This window comes from Macaca fascicularis, chromosome 9 (assembly GCF_037993035.2).
Source record: "Macaca fascicularis isolate 582-1 chromosome 9, T2T-MFA8v1.1".
Taxonomy (NCBI): domain Eukaryota; kingdom Metazoa; phylum Chordata; class Mammalia; order Primates; family Cercopithecidae; genus Macaca; species Macaca fascicularis.
The window spans coordinates 33445376-33468543 of NC_088383.1; the positions used below are offsets into that span (position 1 = coordinate 33445376).

The following is a 23168-nucleotide window of genomic DNA, read 5'->3' on the forward strand; positions in this document are numbered from 1 at the left end:
AACATGCTTACCTCCTTTATGGTAGAAGCAAACTACACAAGTTCCTATAAACTCCTCAGGTCACTGGTGAGGTGAACCTGAGAGAACTTTATTCTTTCAAATTTAGTATAAATCTCAAATAAGTGTGTCATCATAGGCTGTCTGTTCATGCCAGAGACATATTTAGAGTTAACAGTAGTCATTGGGTGCAACTCAGCAAGCAGTGTTTGCAGGGACTTGATAACAAACTACTTTGTTTTCTGGTTTATCTTTCTGTGTTTTATTTAATATAGATAGATATCTCTCTATATTATTCTTATTTCCTCTTCTTTCTTACTTAAAAGATAGTATTCTAGATATTTTCCCTTTTGGTTTTTTTCCACTAAACATTATTTCATAGAAATATCACCAAGTCAGTTTGTAGGGATCTTTTTCATTCCTTTTATAAAGGTATGTGCAGTTTTTTGGACCATATTATAGCCCATAGTTGATGTTGTCATAGTTTATATGCTTTACTCAACAGATCTATGCTTGTACATTTAGGTGGTTTTGAGTATTTGCAATTATGCTGTAATGAATAACCTGGTGCATATGCATTTTCATTGTTTGGTTTATGAATATGTATTAATTGAAAATATAAAAAACCTAAGAAAGCCAGAGACTAAGATAAAACATATTCAAAGTGCAGGAATATTGATATGATGAGATAGTCCCAACACACGCCCATTGAAACTCTTCTCACAATTTTCATAGTAGATATAGCATCTTGGTAATATATTCATAACTCTATAAAAATGAGAGAAAATGCCACTGCACACTGGTAAATTTGAAATCTATAGATTTCAAATAGATTTATTTTTAATTTATGGACTAAACACATTTTTTTCTATAGCTCATGATAAAGAACCAGATGAAAATCTTACACTTGGGCATCAAGACTCAATGTCAAAATCAGAAATGCAAGTGAAGGAACAAAGCACTCTCAAAGGACAAAGAATTACTAGTAAGTATAAAAAATAAAGATAACTTTAAATTATTTAAAAGTAAGTTCATCCGAAGGTATTTTTGCTTTGGTTCACAAAAGTTTTACACTTTGACTAAAATGTGAATACCCTACCATAATTAAAGAAAAAAAGGCAAATACATTGATACATTTTGGTTGACATTTCTGGCCCTTAGATTATTTCATGACCACAGGACACACAGTATCCCCCAAGGCTTTATAACAAATGTGTAATTAATTGTCTTTCCAAAGTAGTGTGCCTTTCAGGCAACTCAAAGTAATTATGGGCCCAAAAACTTAAAACCTCTCACCTGTGGCCTTCTGCCATAGGCACCAATCAGCAAAGATATTGTTTAGATCTGTAACTCAAAACAGCAAATGGGGATCATAATAACCGAGGGGAAGGTAACCTAGGACACCTGTTTAAGGGCCTCTAGGGCATCCTTTTGGTCATGGCCCCACTGAAATGAAACAGAATTTCTGGTAACCCCATAGATGAATGAATGTCATCAAGGATCACACATAGGGAAAATGAGAGTGTATTTATCCAAACAGTTCCAGTAACTGCTGGGCTTGTTTTTTTTTCTTTTTTTTTTTTTTTCTTTTTTTTTTTGAGACAGAGTCTCACTTTCTTGCCCAGACTGGAGTGCAGTGGCCCAATCTTGGCTCACCGCAACCTCTGCCTGCCAGGCTCAAGTGATTTTCCTGCCTCAGCCTCCCATGTAGCTGAGATTATAGGCATGCCCCACCACGCCTGCCTAATTTTTGTATTTTTAATAGAGGCGAGGTTTCACCATGTTGGCCAGGCTGGTCTCAAACTCCTGACCTTAAATGATCCACCCGCCTCAGCCTCCCAAGTGCTGACATTGTAGGTGTGAGCCATTGCACCCAGCCTGAGGTTGTTTTTATTTGTTAGACCAGAAAAGATCAAAGCTTGGCAGTCTCCTCTGGAATGAGATGTCACCCCTTGGAGATCAATCCTAGGCATTTCATCCAGGTACTAGGTAACTGTATCTTGTCTGAACTAATGGCCCAGCTAAGAGCCACTAGTGAGTCATTAGAGCAGCCAGTCATTTTGGGTGATGTCCTTGCTTGAGTCCACTTAAATAATATAATCAATATAATGAAAGGCTAGTCCTCCCTTGGGACCAGGCCACTTAGAGGTCATTATGCATTGATGACAGATATTAGAGCAGTTTGGTAGCCTTGTGGAAGGATATTAGTTATGTTTTCCAACTTATTCTATATAAGGTTAAACTGAAAATCTAAGTGAAAAAAAGATATGGGAAGGCATTTGAAATGTCAGTTGTTGCAAACCAAGTTCCCTCAGTTTGGAAAATATCCTGTATGACAACTATAGTTTCATGTGTCTTTGGTGCCCAGGGCTGTAATATAGCAATGGACCAGCAAAATCAATTGAGTCATTATGCACCTGAGGCTGTGTACAAGATCTACTTAGTTATTGAATGAAGAAATAGTTTCATGGAGAACTTTTGCTTCAATAAGCTCAACAAATGACGACAGCCATTTCTGTTTCTTCCTAGGAAGCTATTTTGGGAAATAAAGGTGCTAGGCGCTGTTAATCTGGATATTTACACTCTTCCATATGCCCAACTAAAATGACCTTAAATGCCTCAGTTCCCATCAGAGATTGGGATGAATGCAAGTGGGGGTTCACATAGAAAATACATCTATACCAACAATACATTTGGTGGGGGAGGGGAATAAAATGGAGTTTTGCAGTTGTCTGAAGGGATACTCTCATGGTAGTGTTTGACCGAGGGTCCTGTTGGTGGTGCCCTCAGATGCAAAACCAGAGAGCATTACTTCTTTTCCCCAGTTCCTGGTGTCAGAGGTTGTGGGGATCACAGCCACCTGTGCACCAGTATCCTAATGACCCTAGAAATGCAATTTCCTCCCACCTTCCCTTTAAATTCTGATGTTACCATACATTCTCGGATTACCACTGGTAATATAGGGATCTTGGCCTAACTCTTGATTTTCTTTATTTTCGAGAGCATGAAGTTTGAGCAAAAGTAGTGGAGGGTTCTCTGATTCATTTCAATATCACTGGGAGGTACAAAGGGAAGAGCACTTTCATTAGTCATAGGGGTCATCACAGTCTGGATTCAGTGGGGCTGTGTGTTGGTACCCATGGCCCACTACCTGACCAGGAGATTCTTCGTGAAAAGTCCATCAGTGTCCTACTTCAGATTCTATCGTTGATTAACTAGACTCAGATATTTCTTGGGGAGAGCCCTCAACTAGATCACCCAGGAGTGGATGCCAAATTATTTTTAGGTCACACTGTTCACTGGTCACACATTGCTATCTTGGTGGTAGATGCTTTTTCCATGCCCAGAAATTTGTCAGTTAAGATCTGAATTGTGCCACAAATTAATTGACATTATCTTATAAGGAGGTTTAATTGAGCTAGTAAAGGCTATGAAATGAAACTAGAGACCTGAGTCTGGTCAAATCTTGTCATTACTGTCCTCACTCCATCAGTGACCTTAGAGACAGCTGAGTGGTGCAAGGGGCCATTATAGCCTCTGCAGATGATGGCCCAAACATGTTTTCCAGTAGCAGGGAACACAACTGTCCTCACTCCATCAGTGACCTTAGAGACAGTGGTGTGGCTCAAGGGGTCATTATAGCCTCTGCAGATGATGGCCCAAACATGTTTTCCAGTAGCAGGGAACACGTCATGGGTGGGCAATCCTGTCAGAGCCAAAAATAGTATACAACTGAGGAAGGAGAGGGTTTCAGATGTTTGCATCATTCGTTCCCCTTTCCTCCACTTCCTTAGGCAATATGGGCACTGTCAAGACTCTCTTAAGGAGGCATTCTATAGTGATAAGCTCCACAATATGTCCCTCTTGCTCCCTAAGTTAAACAAGATTATCACTTTATTGTGAAGGCACACTACCCATGTCTCTTAGTGCGGGCAAAATGATCATCAGGACTTTGCATTGTTTTTCATTAAAGCATGAGTCTCAATAACTGACTACATTACAGGCTGTCCACCAGTTTTAGGGGAGTGCCTAGGGCTAAGAACAGTCATTAGGTGCAACTGAGTGTGCAGAGTCTCCAACTTTTTGAGCCCATTAACTTAGGGCCATGAGCAGTAATCACAAAATTACTTCCCTAGCTTTCTCAGAGCCCATCTGCTAGATTTTTCAATTGACTCACTGGATATCTTGGTATGTGAATCAGAGGATAAAGAGACAATTGTTCCATGTCAGAATTGAAAAGCTCATGTAAATAATACATTAGCATTCTAGAAAACCCCATGGTGTCTGCTGGACTTTCTAAGACATGATTGACATGACTGGCAGAGTGCCCTGTGGGATGCTGAGTCTCTTGCAATTGATCCAGTAGTCTCCCCATTCCTTTTCCACTGAGAGTGTCCTGCAGACTCACTAGCACTTTCCAAAGTGTTCCTTCCAGAAAGGCTTTGTGCTTCATTGACCACCCTGCTGTTTGTGGTAGTTTGTCAGAAACAGAAATGCCAGTTTTTGAGTTGGTCTATTAAGTAACAGGCCAAACTCAAAGTCACAATTAACCTTGTTCACTTACTAGCATATTAAAAGCCATAGGCTAGATAGAGGCAGGTCCCCAGCTCTACAGGGTCCCATTTTACCCCACAGAAAAGCACTTAGCAAGTGCATCAGTGTAGACTGTGTGAGTGGGCATGGGATGGGGTTGTCTCACAGTGGAAGGAGCCCCAAGCAAGAAGCTATTTTCCATTTTATGGACCCCAAGGCTAAATTAGCTGGAGCTCTGAACCGCATGGATACCTTTAGTTATTTGTTCCCTATTCTAATTCCTCTCAAATTGAGTTCAGATTGCTTAACATATACTAGAACAACAAACCAACTAAAAAGATTTCATGATTTGTTTGCACTCCACCTCCACCTCTCATGTCCAATAGTGAGGGTTTATGTCAAATACTATATTGATGAGTTATTGCTTTTATTTTTTCTTCAATGATTTCATTTCATTATTTCCTTTTAGTTTTCATCACACCTTGTTTTCCTTGTGGATTTAATTTTGTTTTTGAAATCTGTAGGCCATGAAACTACTTTCAAAAGTAAAACAATATATATGCAAAAAGTTAGAGGAGTATATTTTCTTCCCCAGTCCTCTCCCCTCATTTTGTAGGTAACCAACAACATTGTTTCTTATATCTTTCCTCTGCTTCTTTTTGTAAAGATAACTATCTATTTCCTTCTCTATTTTTTTCTCATTTCTTCATCTTCCTTCCCCAAAGATAGCATTCAAGTTTTCCCCTTTGTAGGTATTTTTTTCCTTCACATTATTCTTTGCAATCCCTTCAAGTCAATTTATAGACATGTTTAATTTCTTTTATAGTTACACTTACAGTTGTTTGTACCACATTATTTACCATATGTACTATACCATAGTGTGTGGTACAGCACGTACTTGAGTAACATCATTTTGTTCAACATCGTTTGATTATAATGTTAATAAGAAAAAAAGTTGATTCCTAGCCAGGCACATGGTCTGGAGTTAGCACATTCTCCCTGTGTCTGCATGAATTTTCTCTGGGTGCTCCAATTTCCTCCCACATTCCAAAGATATGTATATTAGGTAAATTGGTGTGTCTAAATGGTCCCTGTCTGAGTGAGTGTGGGTATGTGTCTGAGTGCGCCCTGATAAGGCATGGCATTCTGTCGAGGGCTGGTTCCCCCCTTGTGCTCTGAGCTTCTAGGATATGTTCCAACCACCTGCAACTGTTAACTGGAATAAGTGGGCTGGAAATCAAGTGAATGAATGAATACAAATTATTGTAAAATAAAAATTTGTATACAATAATTATGCAAATGCATGACAATAAACAATGCAGTACAAAAGCAGTCTGTAAGCTACCATATTTGTGATTGCTTTTAAATTATATGGTGGGAGGAGGCATTCCTTACAATTTTGCTTTGCTTTTGATTTATTCCTTTGAATAAATCAAGGAGTGTGTTCCTTGACTTAACTCACCACCACTATGACAACCATCACTCACTGATTAACCACAAATTGGGTAAATAATTGTCTTACTAGTTTTTATTATTTTTTCTTAAATCTATGTATAGCTCACATTTATTTTAATGTTTACTATTGGAAGTGTTTTGGGTCTTTATTTAGAAGTTTGTGATGTTTTTGTTACAAAAAAAAATACTGTAGGAACTTAACTCTTGTTTATGTCAATATGCCTATGGTAAAATCGGTTTCATTATGTGTCATTTTGCTTAAGGTCACAGTTTCCAAGATTCTATCAATGACATTATGTGAGGACTTACTGTATATACATATCTCAGTTTATTCAACCAGTCTCCTCTGCTTGAAAGTTTATGTGGTTTTGACTATTTTGCAATTACATATATGATATAATAAATAACATTGTACGTATGCATTTTTATTTTTATTTCTGTGAATATGTATTAACCTAAAGTATAAATAACATAAGGAAACTAGTGACTAATATGTATCAGATGCCTAGAAATGTTATGAAATAATGAGCTTCAACACACACCCATTAAAAATGTTCTTATGGTAGTCATGTCATATCTGGATTTATGATAATTTACTTACAAATTTATCAGAATGAGAAAATTTTGCTACACAATTACAAGTTTGAAATCTAGAGATTTCACAGTAGGTCTGTTTTTCCATTAAGAGACTAAATGCATCTCCTTATGTAGCTCATGAAGAAGAACCAGGCAAAAATCTTGCACTTGAACATCAAGATTCATTGTCAAAACTGGAAATGCAAATTAAAAAAAATGAAAAACTTTCTAGAGAGAAAAGACATAGTAGTAAGTATAATAATTACAGGTAACTTTAAATTTTAAAAGTTAATCTCATTAGATCATTTTTCTTTGGTTCATGACTATGTAGTTGAGCGTATAGTTTATAGAAATTTTACATGTTACAGTGTGAATACCTTAAAATAACTAGGGAACAATAATATTTGGTTGGAATTTCTGGTCTTGAGACTATTTTATGGCATGCTTATGTGCTCAGTGTCCACCAAATCCAATAAAAGTCGTTAGTCTATCAAAGGGTGTTTACTTTCAGCCAACTGTAGGAGATTATGGGTCCAAGTGTTCAACAGGAACCTTGGAACATGTGGCAGTATCCTTCTGTCATAGACTCTAATCGGCAAACAGAAGGTTGGTGAGATGTGTAACTCAAATGACAAAATGTATCAGAGAAGGCCAAGGGGAAAAACAGCCTATGTGGTCATTGAAGGGTCTCCAGAACATACTATCTTTAGGATGCACCTAAGGGTAGAGGTCTTGTTGGTAACCTGATAGATGGTGTCATGAAGATGTTCATGAAGGGAATGTGAGAGCTCCAGTCTGGCTTTCCTTTTATTTGTTGGGGCTGAGAGTGACTAAAGCTGAGAGTGACCCAGCCCTTGCTGGGTAGTGTTTTTGTCTGGGCCCAGTGAAGGATGCGATGAATATAGTGGAAGGCCAGTGCTTCATCTGGGAGTGGTGCTGTTTTCATGTCACAGCCTTGAGGAGGACGTTAAAGGTGTAATGCAGCCCACTTAGTGTAAGGCAGACTGATCTTGATCATCTTTGTGGACAAGGATGCTGAAAAGGGCATTTACAATGTCAATTGCTTTATAACTATTTGCCTCAGCTTGGGTAGTAGCCTCTGTGATAGTCATAATGTCAGGTAACACCAGTGCCAAAGACAGAACTATGGCATGAGCCACCAATAGTCAATTATTTTCCAGGCACACAATGCTTTAAGCAAAAGGCCAGATGGTGAACTTTGGCTTCCTTAAGCACAGCAATGAAGACATTTTTTTTTTTCATCCCCAAGACAGTCGATAGTGTTTTTAAGAGACAAAGACACTAGGTGCTGGTAGTCTGGCTGGTTTAGTCTTCCATATACCCCACTAAAACGGTCCTAATTGCAACAATTCCCCTCAGGGATGCGGGGTGAATACAGTCAGGGGTAGACATAGACAATATGTCATAGCAACAACCCATTCAGTAATGGGTACCATAATGATGGAAGTATGTAGTGGCTTGAAGAGACCTACCTGTAGTCAGATCAGGATCTTGGTGGTAGTGGCCTCCAGCTGAAAACCAGAGAACATTATCTATTTCCTCCTCATTCTCATGCCAGGGATTTTGGGGATCACAGTCACCTGTGTGCTATTATGCAAAAGGCCCAAGAAATGAAATTCTCCATGTCCACTTTGAACTTTAACTTTGATATGGGGCCTCCATTCCTCACTGGGGACATAGGGACATTGGCCATGTCATAGTTTTGTTTTCTGCTTTTTTAAAAAAACTAAAATATTTGCATAAAAATTGGCAGGGCTCTCTAATTCTTTTCAAACTTCAATGGGAGAAGAGGAGAGCAGCATTTTTATTAGTTATAGGGGCCAGCACTGGGCAGACCCTAGGAGGCTACCATTGAGCCCACAGTGGCACACTACCACCAGGCCATGAGTTAGGTGAAGAGCCCATTAATCTCCTTTTGTGAGTCCTTACTTTTGGGTAACCAAACCTAGAGATCGCTTTGGTGAGGCCCTTACTTAGGTCATTGAGGAGTGTGTGCCTAATGACTATTTTTATGTTGCTGTCTCTGGTGATCTCTTTTTGCTTTTTTGTAGCAGTTGCTTCTTCCATGCTGAGGAATTTGTCATCTCTAGGCCATTGATTACAGTATCACAATAAATGAAAAAAATTATGATCTAGATCAGTGGTCCTCAACCTTTTTCACACCAGAGAAAGTGAACAAATTTAACATTTTTTCCATGGACCAGGGCCAAGGTGGGGGATGATTTTGGGATGATTCAAGTGCATTACATTTATTGTGCACTTTATTTATATTATTATTACATTGTAATATGTAATGAAATAATTATACACCATAATGTAGAATCAGTGGGAGCCCTGAGCTTGTTTTCCTGCAACTAGATGGCCCCATGTGAGGCTAATGGAAGACAGTGACAGATCATCAGGCATTAGATTCTCATAAAGAACACACAACCTGGAACCACCCAAGATGGCCAAATAGGAACAGCTCCAGTCTACAGCTCCCAGCACCAGCGACCAAGAAAATGGATGATTTCTGCATTTCCAACTGAGGTACCGGGTTCATCTCACTGGGACTGGTTGGACAGTGGGTGCAACCCATGGAGTGTGAGCTGAAACAGTGGGGCATCACCTCACCTGGGAAGCACAAGGGTCAGGGGATTCCCTTTCCTAGTCAAGGGAAGCCGTAACAGACAGTACCTGGAAAATCAGGACACTCCCGCCCTTTTATAGCACTTTTCCAACAGTCTTAGCAAATGGCACACCAGGAGATTATATCCCATGCCTGGCTTGGTGGGTCCCACACCCATGGAGGCTTGCTCACTGCTAGCACAGCAGTCCAAGATAAAACTGCGAGGTAGCAGCGAGACTGGGGGAGGGGTGTCCGCCATTGCTGAGGCTTGACTAGGTAAACAAAGCAGCTGGGAAGCTCGAACTGGGTGGACCCCACTGCAGCTCAACAAGGCCTGCCTGCCTCTGTAGACTCCACCTCTGGGGGCAGGGCGTAGCTGAACAAAAGGCAGCAGAAACTCCTGCAGACTTAAATGTCCTTGTCTGACAGCTTTGAAGAGAGCAGTGGTTCTCCCTGCATGGAGTTTGAGATCTGAGAATGGACAGACTGCTTCCTAAAGTGGGTCCCTGACCCCCGAGTAGCCTAACTGGGAGACACCGCCCAGTAGGGGCCAACTGACACCTCATACAGCCGGGTGCCCCTCTAAGACAAAGCTTCCAGAGGAAGAATCAGGCAGCAACATTCACTGTTCTGCAATATTTGCTGTTCTGCAGCCTCCGTGGGTGATACCCAGGAAAACATGGTCTGGAATGGACCTCCAGCAAGCTTCAACAGACCTACAGCTGAGGGTCCTGACTGTTAGAAGGAAAACTAACAAATAGAAAGGATTAGCATCAACATCAACAAAAAGGACATCCATACCAAAACCCCAAATGTAGGTCACCATCATCAAAGACCAAAGGTAGATAAAACCACGAAGATGGGGAGAAACCAGAGCAGAAAAGCTGAAAATTCTAAAAACCAGAGCACCTCTTCTCCAAAGGATTGCAGCTGCTTGCCAGCAACAGAACAAAGCTGGATGGAAAATGAATTTGACGAGTTGAGAGAAGTAGGCTTCAGAAGATCGATAATAATAAACTTCTCCAAGCTAAAAGAGGATGCTTGAAACCATTGCAAGGAAGCTAAAAACCTTGAAAAATGATTAGAAGAATGGCTAACTAGAATAAACAGTGTAGAGAAGATGTTAAATGACCTGATGGAGCTGAAAACTGTGGCACGAGAACTATGTGATGCATGTAGAAGCTTCAGTAGCCAGTTTGATCAAGTGGAAGAAAGGGTATCAGTGACTGAAGATCAAATGAATGAAATGAAGGGAGAAGAGAAGAGAAGCTTAGAGAAAAAACAGTAAAAACAAACCAACAAAGCCTCAAAGAAATATGGGATTATGTGAAAAGACCAAATTTATGTTTGATTGGTGTACCTGAAAGTGACAGGGAGAATGGAACCAAGTTGGAAAACATTCTTCAGGATATCATCCAGGAGAACTTCCCCAACCTAGCAAGGCAGGCCAACATTCAAATTCAGGAAATACAGAGAAAGCCACAAAGATACTCCTCGAGAAGAACAACCCGAAGACACATAATTGTCAGATTCACCAAGGTTGAAATGAAGGGAAAAATGTTAAGCAGCCAGAGAGAAAGGTCGGGTTACCCACAAATGGAAGCCCATCAGACTAACAGCAGATCTCTCAGCAGAAACTCTACAAGCCAGAAGAGAGTGGGGGCCAATATTCAACATTCTTAAAGAAAAGAATTTTAAACCCAGAATTTCATATCCAGCCAAACTAAGCTTCATAAGTGAAGGAGAAATAAAATCCTTTACAGACAAATGCTGAGATATTTTGTCACCCCCAGGCCTGCCCTACAAGAGATCCTGAAGGAAGCACTAAACATGGAAAGGAAAAACAGGTACCAGCCATTGCAAAAACATGCCAAAATGTAAAGATCATCAAGGCTAGGAAGAATCTGCATCAACTAATGAGCAAAATAATCAGCTAATATTATAATGACAGGGTCAAGTTCACACATAACAATATTAACCTTAAATGTAAACAGACTAAATGGTCCAATTAAAAGACACAGACTGGCAAATTGGATAGAGTCCAGAACCATCAGTCTGCTGTATTCACGAGACCCATCTCACATGCAGAGACACACATAGGCTCAAAATAAAGGGATGGAGGAAGATCTACCAAGCAAATGGAAAACAAAAAAAGGCAGGGATTGCAATCCTAGTCTCTGATAAAACAGACTTTAAACAAACAAAGATCAAAAGAGACAAAGAAGGCCATTACATAATGGTAAAGGGATCAATTCAACATGAAGAGCTAATTATCCTAAATATATATGCACCCAATACAGAAGCACCCAGATACATAAAGCAAGTCCTTAGAGACTTACAAAGAGACTTAGACTACCATACAATAATAATGGGAGACTTTAACACCCCACTGTCAACATTAGACAGATCAAAGAGACAGAAAGTTAACAAGGATATCCAGGAACTGAACTCAACTCTGCACCAAGCGGACCTAACAGACATCTACAGAACTCTCCGCCCCAAATCAACAGAATATACATTTTCTCAGCACCACATCACACTTATTCCAAAACTGACCACATAGTTGGAAGTAAAGCACTCCTCAGCAAATGTAAAAGAACAGAAATTATAACAAACTGAGTCTCAGACCACAGTGTATTCAAACTAGAACTCATGACTAAGAAACTCAATCAAAACCGCTCAACTACATGGAAACTGAACAACCTGCTCCTGAATGACTACTGGGTACATGATGAAAAGAAGGCAGAAATAAAGATGTTCTTTGAAGCCAATGAGGAAAAAGACACAACATACCAGAATCTCTGGGACACATTTAAAGCAGTGTGTAGAGGGAAATTTATAGCACTAAATGCCCACAAGAGAAAGCAGGAAAGATCTAAAATTGACACCCTAACATCACAATTAAAAGAACTAGAGAAGCAAGAGCAAACACATACAAAAGCTAGCAAAAGGCAAGAAATAACTAAGATCAGATCAGAACTGAAAGAGATAGAGACACAAAAAACCCTTCAAAAAATCAATGAATCCAGGAGCTGGTTTTTTCAAAAGATCCAGCAGCACATCAAAAAGTTTATCCACCATGATCAAGTTGGCTTCATCCCTGGGATGCAAGGCTGGTTCAACATATGCAAATCAATAAATGTAATCCAGCATATAAACAGAACCAAAGACAAAGACCACATGATTATCTGAATAGATGCAGAAAAGGCCTTTGACAAAATTCAACAGCCCTTCAGGCTAAAAACTCTCAATAAGTTCGATATTGATGGAACATATCTCAAAATAATAAGAGCTATTTATGACAAACCCGCAGCCAATATCATACTGAATGGACAAAAACTGGAAACATTCCCTTTGAGAACTAACACAAGACAGGGATGCCCTCTCTTACCACTCCTATTCAACACAGTGTTGGAAGTTCTGGCTAGGGCAATCAGGCAAGAGAAAGAAACAAAGCATATTCAGTTAGGAAAAGAAGAAGTCAAATTGTCCCTGTTTGCAGATGACATGATGGTATATTTAGAAAACCCCATCGTCTCAGCACAAAATCTCCTTAAGCTGATAAGCAACTTCAGCAAAGTCTCAGGATACAAAATCAATGTGCAAAAATCACAATAATTCTTATACACCAGTAACAGACAAACAGAGAGGCAAATCATGAGTGAACTCCCATTCACAATAGCTTCAAAGAGAATAAAATACCTAGGAATCCAACTTAAAAGGGATGTAAAGGACCTCCTCAAGGAGAACTACAAACCACTGCTCAGTGAAATAAAAGAGGACACAAACAATTGAAGAACATTCCATGCTCATGGATAGGAAGAATCAATATTGTGAAAATGGCCATACTGCCCAAGGTAATTTATAGATTCAATGCCATCCCCATTAAGTTACCAATGACTTTCTTCACAGAATTGGAAAAAACTGCTTTAAAGTTCATATGGAACCAAAAAAGAGCCCGCATTGCCAAGAAAATCCTCAGCCAAAACAACAAAGCTGGAGGCATCATGCTACCTGACTTCAAACTATACTACAAGGCTACAGTAACCAAAACAGCATGGTACTGGTGCTAAAACAGAGATATAGACCAATGGAACAGAACAGAGCCCTCAGAAATAATACCACACATCTACAGCCATCTGATCTTTGACAAACTGGACAAAAACAAGAAATCGGGAAAGTATTCCTTATTTAATAAATAGTGCTGGGAAAATTGGCTAGCCGTAAGTAGAAAGCTGAAACTGGATCCTTTCCTTACTCCTTATGCGAAAATTAATTCAAGATGGATTAGAGACTTAAACGTTAGACCTAAAACCTAGAAGAAAACCTAGGTAATAATATTCAGGACATAGGCAAGGGCAAGGACTTCATGTCTAAAACACCAAAAGCAACGGCAACAAAAGCCAAAACTGACAAATGGGATCTAATTAAAGAGCTTCTGCACAGCAAAAGAAACTACCATCAGAGTGAACAGGCAACCTACAGAATGGGAGAACATTTTTGCAATCTACTCATCTGACAAAGGGCTAATATACGGAACCTATAAAGAACCAAACAAATTTACAAGAAAAAAACAACCCCATCAAAATTGGGCAAAGGGTATGAACAGACACTTTTCAAAAGAAGACATTCACACAGCCAACAGACACATGAAAAAATGCTCGTCATCACTCGCCATCAGAGAAATGCAAATCAAAACCACAATGAGATACCATCTCACACCACTTACAATGGCAATCATTAAAAAGTCAGGAAACAACAGGTGCTGGAGAGGATGTGGAGAAATAGGAACACTTTTCACTGTTGGTGGGACTGTAAACTAGTTCAACCATTGTGGAAAACAGTGTGGCAATTCCTCAAGGATCTAGAACTAGAAATACCATTTGACCCAGCCATCCCATTACTGGGTATATACCCAAAGGATTATAAATCATGCTGCTATAAAGACACATGCACACATATGTTTATTGTGGCACTAATCACAATAGCAAAGACTTGGAACCAACCCAAATGTCCATCAGTGACAGACTGGATTAAGAAAATGTGGCACATATACACCATGGAATACTATGCAGCCATCAAAAAGGATGAGTTTGTGTCCTTTGTAGGGACATGGATGCAGCTGGAAACCATCATTCTTAGCAAACTATCACAAGAACAGAAAACCAAACACCGCATGTTCTCACTCATAGGTGGGAACTGAACAATGAGATCACTTGGGCTCGGGAAGGGGAACATCACACACCGGGGCCTATCATGGGGAGGGGGGAGGGGGGAGGGATGGCATTGGGAGTTATACCTGATGTAAATGATGAGTTGATGGGTGCTGACGAGTTGATGGGTGCAGCACACCAACATGGCACAAGTATACATATGTAACAAACCTGCATGTTATGCACATGTACCCTAGAACTTAAAGTATAATAATAATAATAAAGAAAGAAAGAAAGAAAAAGAAAGAAAGAAAGAAAGAAAGAAAATGTGGCACATATACACCATGGAATAGTATGTATGCAGCCATGAAAAAGGATGAGTTCGTGTCCTTTGTAGGGACATGAATGCAGCTGGAAACCACCATTCTCAGCAAACTATCGCAAGAACAGAAAACCAAATACTGCATGTTCTCGCTCATAGGTGGGAACTGAACAGTGAGATCACTTGGACACAGGAAGGGGATCATCACACACCGGGAGGGATAGTATTAGGATATAGACCTAATGTAAATGATGAGTTCATGGGTGCAGCACACCAACATGGCACATGTATACATATGTAACAAACCTGCATGTTGTGTACATGGACCCTAGAACTTAAAGTATAAAAAACAAAAAAAGAGTCAAGACTGATTTCATGTGCAGAGACACACATAGGTTCAAAATAAAGGGATGGAGGAAGATCTACGAAGCAAATGGAAAACTAAAAAAAGCAGGGATTGCAATCCTAGTCTCTGATAAAACAGACTTTAAACCAACAAAGATCAAAAGAGACAAAGAAGGCCATTACATAATAGTAAAGGTATCAATGAAACAAGAAGAGCTAACTATCCTAAATATATATGCACCCAAGACAGGAGCACCCAGATTCATAAAGTAGGTCCTTAGAAACCTACAAAAAGACTTAGACTCCCACACAATAATAATGGAAGACTTTAACACTCCACTGTCAAGATTAGACAGATCAACGACACAGAAAGTTAACAAGAATATCCAAGTCTTGAACTCAGCTCTGCACCAAGAGGACCTAATGGACATCTACAGAACTTTCCACCCCAAATCAATAGAATATACATTCTTCTCAGCACCAATCACACTTATTCCAAAATTGACTACATAGTTGGAAGTAAAGCACTCCTCAGCCTATGTAAAAGTACAGAAATCATAACAAACTGTCTCTTAGACGACAGTGCAATCAAATTAGAACTCAGGATTAAGAAATTCATTCAAAACCACTCAACTACATGGAAACTGAGCAACCTGCTCCTGAATGATTACTGGGTAAATATTGAAATGAAGGCAGAAATAAAGATGTTCTTTGAAACCAATGAGAACAAAGACACAACATACCAGAATTTCTGGGACACATTTAAAGGAGTGTGTGGAGGGAAATGTGTAACACTAAATGCCCACAAGAGAAAGCAGGAAAGATCTGAAATTCATATTTAACATCACAATTAAAAGACTAGAGAAGCAAGAACAAACACATTCAAAAGCTAGCATAAAGCAGGAAATAACTTAGACCAGAGCAGAACTGAAGGAGACAGAGACACAAAAACCCTTCAAAAAATCAATGAATTCAGGAACTGGTTTTTTGAAAAGATCAACAAAATAGATAAATGGCTAGCAAGACTAATAAAGAAGAAAAGAGTGAAGAATCAAATGGATGCTATAAAAAATGATAAAGGAGATATCACCACTGATTCCACAGAAATACAAACTACCATCAGAGAATACTATAAAAACCTCTTCACAAATAAACTAGAAAATCTAGAAGAAATGGATAAATTCCTGTACACATATGCCCTCCCAAGACTAAAACAGGAAGAAGTCGAATCCCTGAATAGACCAATAACAGGCTCTGAAATTCAGGCAAGAATTAATAGCATACCAACCAAAAACGTTCCAGGACCTGACGGATTCACAGTCTAATTCTACCAGAGGTACAAAGAGGAGCTGGTACCATTCCTTCTGAAAATATTCCAATCAATAGAAAAAGAGGGGATCCTCCCTAACTCATTTTATGAGACCAGCATCATCCTGATACCAAAGCCTGGCAGAGACACAACAAAAAAAGAGAATTTTAGACCAATATTCCTGATGAACATCGATGTGAAAATCCTCAATAAAATTCTGGCAAACTGCATCCAGCAGCACATCAAAAAGCTTATCTACCATGATTAAGCCAACTTCATCCCTGAGATGCAAGGCTGGTTCAACATGTGCAAATCAATAAACGTACTCCATCATATAAACAGAACCAAAGTCAGAAACCACATGATGATCTCAATAGATGCAGAAAAGGCCTTTGACAAAATTCAACAGCCCTTCATACTAAAATCTCTCAATAAACCAGGTATTGATGGGACGTATCTCAAAATAATAAGAGCTATTTATGACAAACCCACAGCCAATATCATACTGAATGGGCAAAAACTGGAAGCATTCTCTGAAAACTGGCACAAGACAGGGATGCCCTCTCTTGCCACTCCTATTCAACATAGTGTTGGAAGTTCTGGCCAGGGCAATCAGGCAGGAGAAAGAAATAAAGGGCATTCAGTTAGGAAAAGAGGAAGTCAAATTGTCCCTGTTTGCAGATGACATGATTGTATATTTAGAAAACCCCATCGTCTCAGCCCAAAATCTCCTTAAGCTGATAAGCAACTTCAGCAAAGTCTCAGGATACAAAATCAATGTGCAAAAATCACAGGCATTCTTATACACCAATAACAGACAAACAGCCAAATCATGAGTGAACTCCCATTCACAATTGCTTCAGAGGGAATAAAATACCTAGGAATCCAAGTTACAAGGGATGTGAAGGACCTCTTCAAGGAGAACTACAAACCACTGCTCAGTGAGATAAAAGAGGACACAAACAAATGGAAGAACATTCCATGCTCATGGATAGGAAGAATCAATATTGTGAAAATGGCCATACTGCCCAAGGTAATTTACAGATTCAATGCCATCCCCATTAAGCTACCAACGACTTTCTTCACAGAATTGGAAAAAACTGCTTTAAAGTTCATATGGAACAAAAAAAGAGCCTGCATTGCCAAGAAAATCCTCAGCCAAAACAACAAAGCTGGAGGCATCATGCTACCTGACTTCAAACTATACTACAAGGCTACAGTAACCAAAACAGCATGGTACTGGTGCCAAAACAGAGAGATAGACCAATGGAAAAAAACAGAGCCCTCAGAAATAATACCACACATCTTCAGCTGTCTGATCTTTGACAAACCTGACAAAAACAAGAAATGGGGAAAGGATTCCCTATTTAATAAATAGTGCTGGGAAAATTGGCTAGCCATAAGTAGAAAGCTGAAACTGGATCCTTTCCTTACTCCTTATACAAAAATTAATTCAAGATGGATTAGAGACTTAAATGTTAGACCTAAAACCATAAAAACCCTAGAAGAAAACCTAGTCAATATCATTCAGAACATAGGTATGGGCAAAGACATCATGACTAAAACACCAAAAGCAATGGCAACAGAAGCCAAAATAGACAAATGAGATCTAATTAAACTAAAGAACTTCTGCACAGTAAAAGAAACTATCATCAGAGTGAACAGGCAACCTACAGAATGGGAGAAAATTTTTGCAATCTACTCATCTGACAAAGGGCTAATATCCAGAATCTACAAAGAACTTCAACAAATTTACAAGAAAAAATCAAACAGCCCCATCAAAAAGCGGCAAAGGATGTGAACAGACACTTCTCAAAAGAAGTCATTTATGCAGCCAACAGACACATGAAAAAATGCTTATCATCACTGGACATCAGATAAATGCAAATCTAAACCACAATGAGATACCATTTCACACTGATTAGAATGGCGTTCATTAAAAAGCCAGGAAACAACAGGTGCTGGAGAGGATGTGGAGAAATAGGAACACTTTTACACTGTTGGTGGGACTGTAAACTAGTTCAACCATTGTGGAAGACAGTGTGCTGATTCCTTAAGGATCTAAAACTAGAAATACCATTTGACCCAGGGATCCCATTACTAGGTATATACCCAAAGGATTATAAATCATGCTACTATGAAGACAACATGCACCTGTATGTCTATTGCAGCACTATTCACAATAGCAACGACTTGGAACCAACCCAAATGTCCATCAGTGATAGACTGGATTAGGAGAATGTGGCACATATACACCATGGAATACTATGCAGCCATAAGAAGGATGAGTTCATGTCTTTTATAGGGACATGGATGAAGCTGGAAACCATCGTTCTCAGTAAACTATCGTGAGGACAGAAAACCAAACACCACATATTATCAGTCATAGGGGACTTGAACAATGAGAACACTTCGACACAGGAAGGGGAACATCACACACTGGGGCCTCTCATGGGGTTGGGGGAGGTGAGAGGCATAGCATTAGGAGAAATACCTAATGTAAATGATGAGTTAATAGGTGCAGCACACCAACATGGCACATGTATACATAGGTAACAAACATTGTGCATGTGTACCCCAGAACTTAAAGTATAATAAAAAATAAATAAATTAATTAATTAATAAACTAACCATAAAAAAACTAGACCTAGATCCTTCATATGTGCAGTTCATAGTAGGGTTTGTGTTCCTATGAGAATCTAATGCTGCTGCTGATCTGACAAGAGGGAGAGCTCAGGCAGTAATGTGAATGATGGGGAGCAGTTGAAAATACAGATGAATCTTCACTCACTTGCCCACTGCTCACCTACTGCTGTTTGGCCTAGTTTCCAACAGGCTACAGACCAGTACTGGTCATGGCCTCGGGGTTGGGGACCCTGATCTAGATTATTTTACTGACCAATTTGCCTGACCTTAGAGGAGAGTTAATTTTAATTTGGCTCCATAACCAGTAGGAGTGACACTTATAACCCTAGAAATCTGAGACTTTTAAAAAATCTTATCATTGACTGCTCTCACTCTCATCATTAACTGCTTTCACTCTCAAGCAAGAGACCAAGAGATCACCAGTATGGTTTGCAGGGGTGTATAGCCTCTGCAACCATGGTCTAAAAATGTATTTTAATCATAGGGAAGATAGCATGAGTGTGCCAAAGTTTTGTCAGAACCCAAATACAACCCAGTTGAAAAAGAAGGGCTTGGGTGTTCCCTTCTCATTCTCCCACTTTGCTTGTCCTCCTTGAGCAAAACCTCTTCTGTTATGACACTCTAAAGGAGAGGTTTTATAGTGACACAGTCCACAAGGTACCACTAAGTTAGTTTAACAAGATTACCTCTTTCATCATGCAGGCAAATAATCCATGCCATTAAGTTCTCCTAGATCACACAGGAAAGCAATCCCAAAGAGGCTCTCCATTCCTTTTATTTAAACCACGAGTCTCAATCCCTTGCTGGGTCATAGGCTGTCTGTCATTGCCTGGCACCTCTTTAGAACTAAGAGCAAATAAATTAGCTTTAGAATTGGTGCAATTTAGCTCGCAGGTTCTCTGAAAACTTTCAGTCTCATCTGCAGGGGACAATAGCAGTGGCCACGGAATTTCTTCTCTAGCTTTCTCAGAGGCCCTCTGTTGGATCTCTAATTTGACCCACCAGGCATCTTTGCCTGAGAGTCTAGGGCTAAGGAGAAGGGCCACTGGTGTCCCTCAGAACCAAAAAGCTTATGTAAACAATCTGCCAGCACTCTCTGAGAGTGCCCCATGGTGTTGGACAGCACTTTCTAAGACCTACTGATAGGGCTGGCAGAGTGCACTGTGGGACAGTCGACTCTTGCAAATGATCCACTAGTACCCCCCAAGAGGTCTCAACTCTAGCATCTCCCACAAATTCCCTGGGGATCTGCATGCTTTTTGCTTTTCCAGAAAGGCATTGTGCTTAATTGACCACCCTGCTCACAGCCATTTGTCACCAAGGGAGCTGCCAAGTGTGAAGATGGTCAATTAAGATAGCAAGCCAAATTGAAGCTAACAATTAAGCCTTTATTCACTTACTGCAACAACATAAGCAAGAGTCTAAACATGGAAGGTCACTGACTCCATCAATATTACATTTTCCCCACAAAATAACATTGGGCAAGGGTAGGATGTATCGGCATAGATGGGAGGATAACTTCTCACTGTATGTACAGCCATGTGTACCATATCATAGACCATATATATTCATCCACACACAGATACACATAATTATGTACCATAATTGATATTATACTATTGTTTCTGGTATATATACACACACACACACACACATATATACACACACGTATATATACACATATAACTCTGTGTGTGTATATATATATGTTCATATATGTGTGTGTATATATATATGTTCATTCAACTAATCTCCTGTGCTTAAAAATCTCAATGGTTTTGAATACTTTGCAATTACAAATAATGCTGTAATGAATGACCTTGAGCATATGCATTTTCATTGTTTGGTCTATGATTATGTATTAACCTAAAGTATAAATAACTTAAGGAAAGTAGAGACTAATATAAAACATATTTAATATCTAGGAATATTTATGAAATAATAATACGTCTTCAACACACATTGAAAGTTTTCTCACCATTTTCATGTCAGATCTAGCATTAAGGTAGTTTACTTATAACTTTATAAGATGAAAGAAAATGTTGCTTCTGCTTGTTATAAATTTGAACTCTAGGATTTCATAGTAGATTTATTTTTTTAGTAAGGGGCTAAATTTCTCTCTTAACATAGCACATGGTGAAGAATCAAGTGAAAATCCTATGCTTAAACATCAAGATGCAGTGTCAAAAATCCAAGTGCAATTAGAGAAACAAGAAACTTCTGAAGGAGGACGTAGCAGTAAGTATAATGATGATAGCTATTTTATATTATTTTAAATTAATCTCAAAAGAACTTTTTTCTTTGGTTCATACTTATGTATTTGAGTACATATATTTTATAGATAATTTATACTCTAAAGTGTAAATACTCTAACATAACTCAAGAACAAAAACAAAGATAATGATATGTTTTGGTTAGAATTTCTTGTCATAATATTATTACACAACTTAGTTTATGCTCTCAGTATCCATCTCAGGACAATAACAGGCCAATAATTGTCTCATAAAAGATGGGTACCTTTCATCTGCTGCTGGCCATTTATGGGCACCTCTGATCTGTAGTAGTCCCAGTCGGTAGGCAGAGGTATTGCTGAGATCTGTAACTGAAGCAGCAAATGGAAATCAGAGAGGTATAAGGGCAGCTAAGGTGGCCAGTAGAAGGATTTCCAGGGTATCATGTTGGTCAAGGCCCCATTCAAAGGTAGTGGTTTTTATGGCAACCTGATAGAGGATGCTGTCTGATCTCTGTGGCTTGAATGTGAGCATGGTGGCAGATGAATGGTCCCTCCTATTGCTCATATTATTTTTACTATTTGAGTCAGAGCTGGCCGAAGGCATGACAATCATCATCTCTGGAATGGAACACCATAGCCTTTACAGATTACACCCAGGAATTTCACTTGGGTTTTAGGTCCTTGTGCCTTGTCCAATGATAATGGCACAGTACATGCTGCAGGTGGGTGAACAGAGCATCTGGTTCCTTTTGGGTAGTGTCCTTGTCTGAGCCCACTAGGATGATTTCATAAACAGTGTGGAAGGTTAATGCTTCTTCCAGGAGTAGAACTTTGTCCAGGTCATAACCTATACATTGATTACAAATAGTTGGGGAATTTTGGAAGCCTTGTGGAAAGATATTAGTGGTTTATTGTAACCTATCCTACATAATTCTAACTAATCCTGATCATCCTCATGGAGAGGAATGCTGAAAGGACATTTGCTATGTCAACTGGTACATACCAAGTTCCTTCATCCTGAACAGCCTCTGACTGTCACAATATCAGGTTACCACTGGTGCCAACAATGTCAGCTTACCACTGGTGCCAAAGGTAGCACTTACGCTTTTTAGAACCCTTATCAGTACAGGGTTTAGGCAGCTGAGGTCTTTCACATAGGCCAGATGGGTCTATTGAATGCAGAAATAGTGTACAGATAATTGACTTCTTAAAGCTCAGCAATGGGGGAAATTATTCCCTTTTTTATCCCCAGAGTATTAATACTGGTTTTGGTAGACATTGGTACTAGGTGCCAGTAGTTTGGTAGGTCATGATCTTCCACATATCCCACAAAATACCTGGACTGCTGCAAATCCCATCAGGAGGTGGGTGTAAATGCTAGAGTTGTTCATATAGAAAATATATTTAACCAGTAATATATTCAGTAGTAGAGGCCATGACAATAGGGATTTATAGTGACCCAAAGGGATCTACCCCATAGTTGGTTTAGAAAGAGGTCTTGTTTGTGGTGACCTCAGATTAAAAACTAGAAAGAATTATTTGTTTCCTCCTCATCCTCATGTCAGGGAATGTGAGGATCACAGTAATTTGTTGACCAGTATCCAAAAGGCCCAAGAAATGTCATTTTTTCCCACCCCCACTTCAAACTTTGTCCTAAGTGTAGGTCCTCAGTTCCCCACTGGGGATATAGGGACCTTGTGCTAACCCCTAGTCATGCTCATTTGTGAAAGATGAGAGATCTGGGTAAAAGTAGGAAGGATCTGTATGTTAGACCCCACAATGTATCACTCTAAATGTGATAAGGTTACTTCCTTCATCAAGGAAGCAAACTACTCAAGCTTCAAGATTCACTGAGAAGGTTAGAGAAAATAACACTCATACTGTTCATAGTGGACATCACCATATGGACCTTAGTGCCTGGTGGGACCACCGTGGCTCACTGTCTGTTGGAGGGTCCATCAATCATACTC

General features: G+C 39.4%; 1 protein-coding gene across 2 annotated transcripts in view; it reads left to right on the forward strand.

Moving 5' to 3' along the window:
* CCDC7 (coiled-coil domain containing 7) overlaps positions 1-23168 on the forward strand; it is a 433255-nt gene that overhangs the window by 248777 nt on the left and 161310 nt on the right. For both annotated transcript variants that reach the window (XM_065520519.2, XM_074001364.1), the window contains exons 25-27: positions 872-982; positions 6697-6810; positions 21096-21203. In XM_065520519.2, the coding sequence (XP_065376591.1) occupies positions 872-982; positions 6697-6810; positions 21096-21203 (333 nt within the window). The remainder of the gene's footprint in view (positions 1-871; positions 983-6696; positions 6811-21095; positions 21204-23168) is intronic.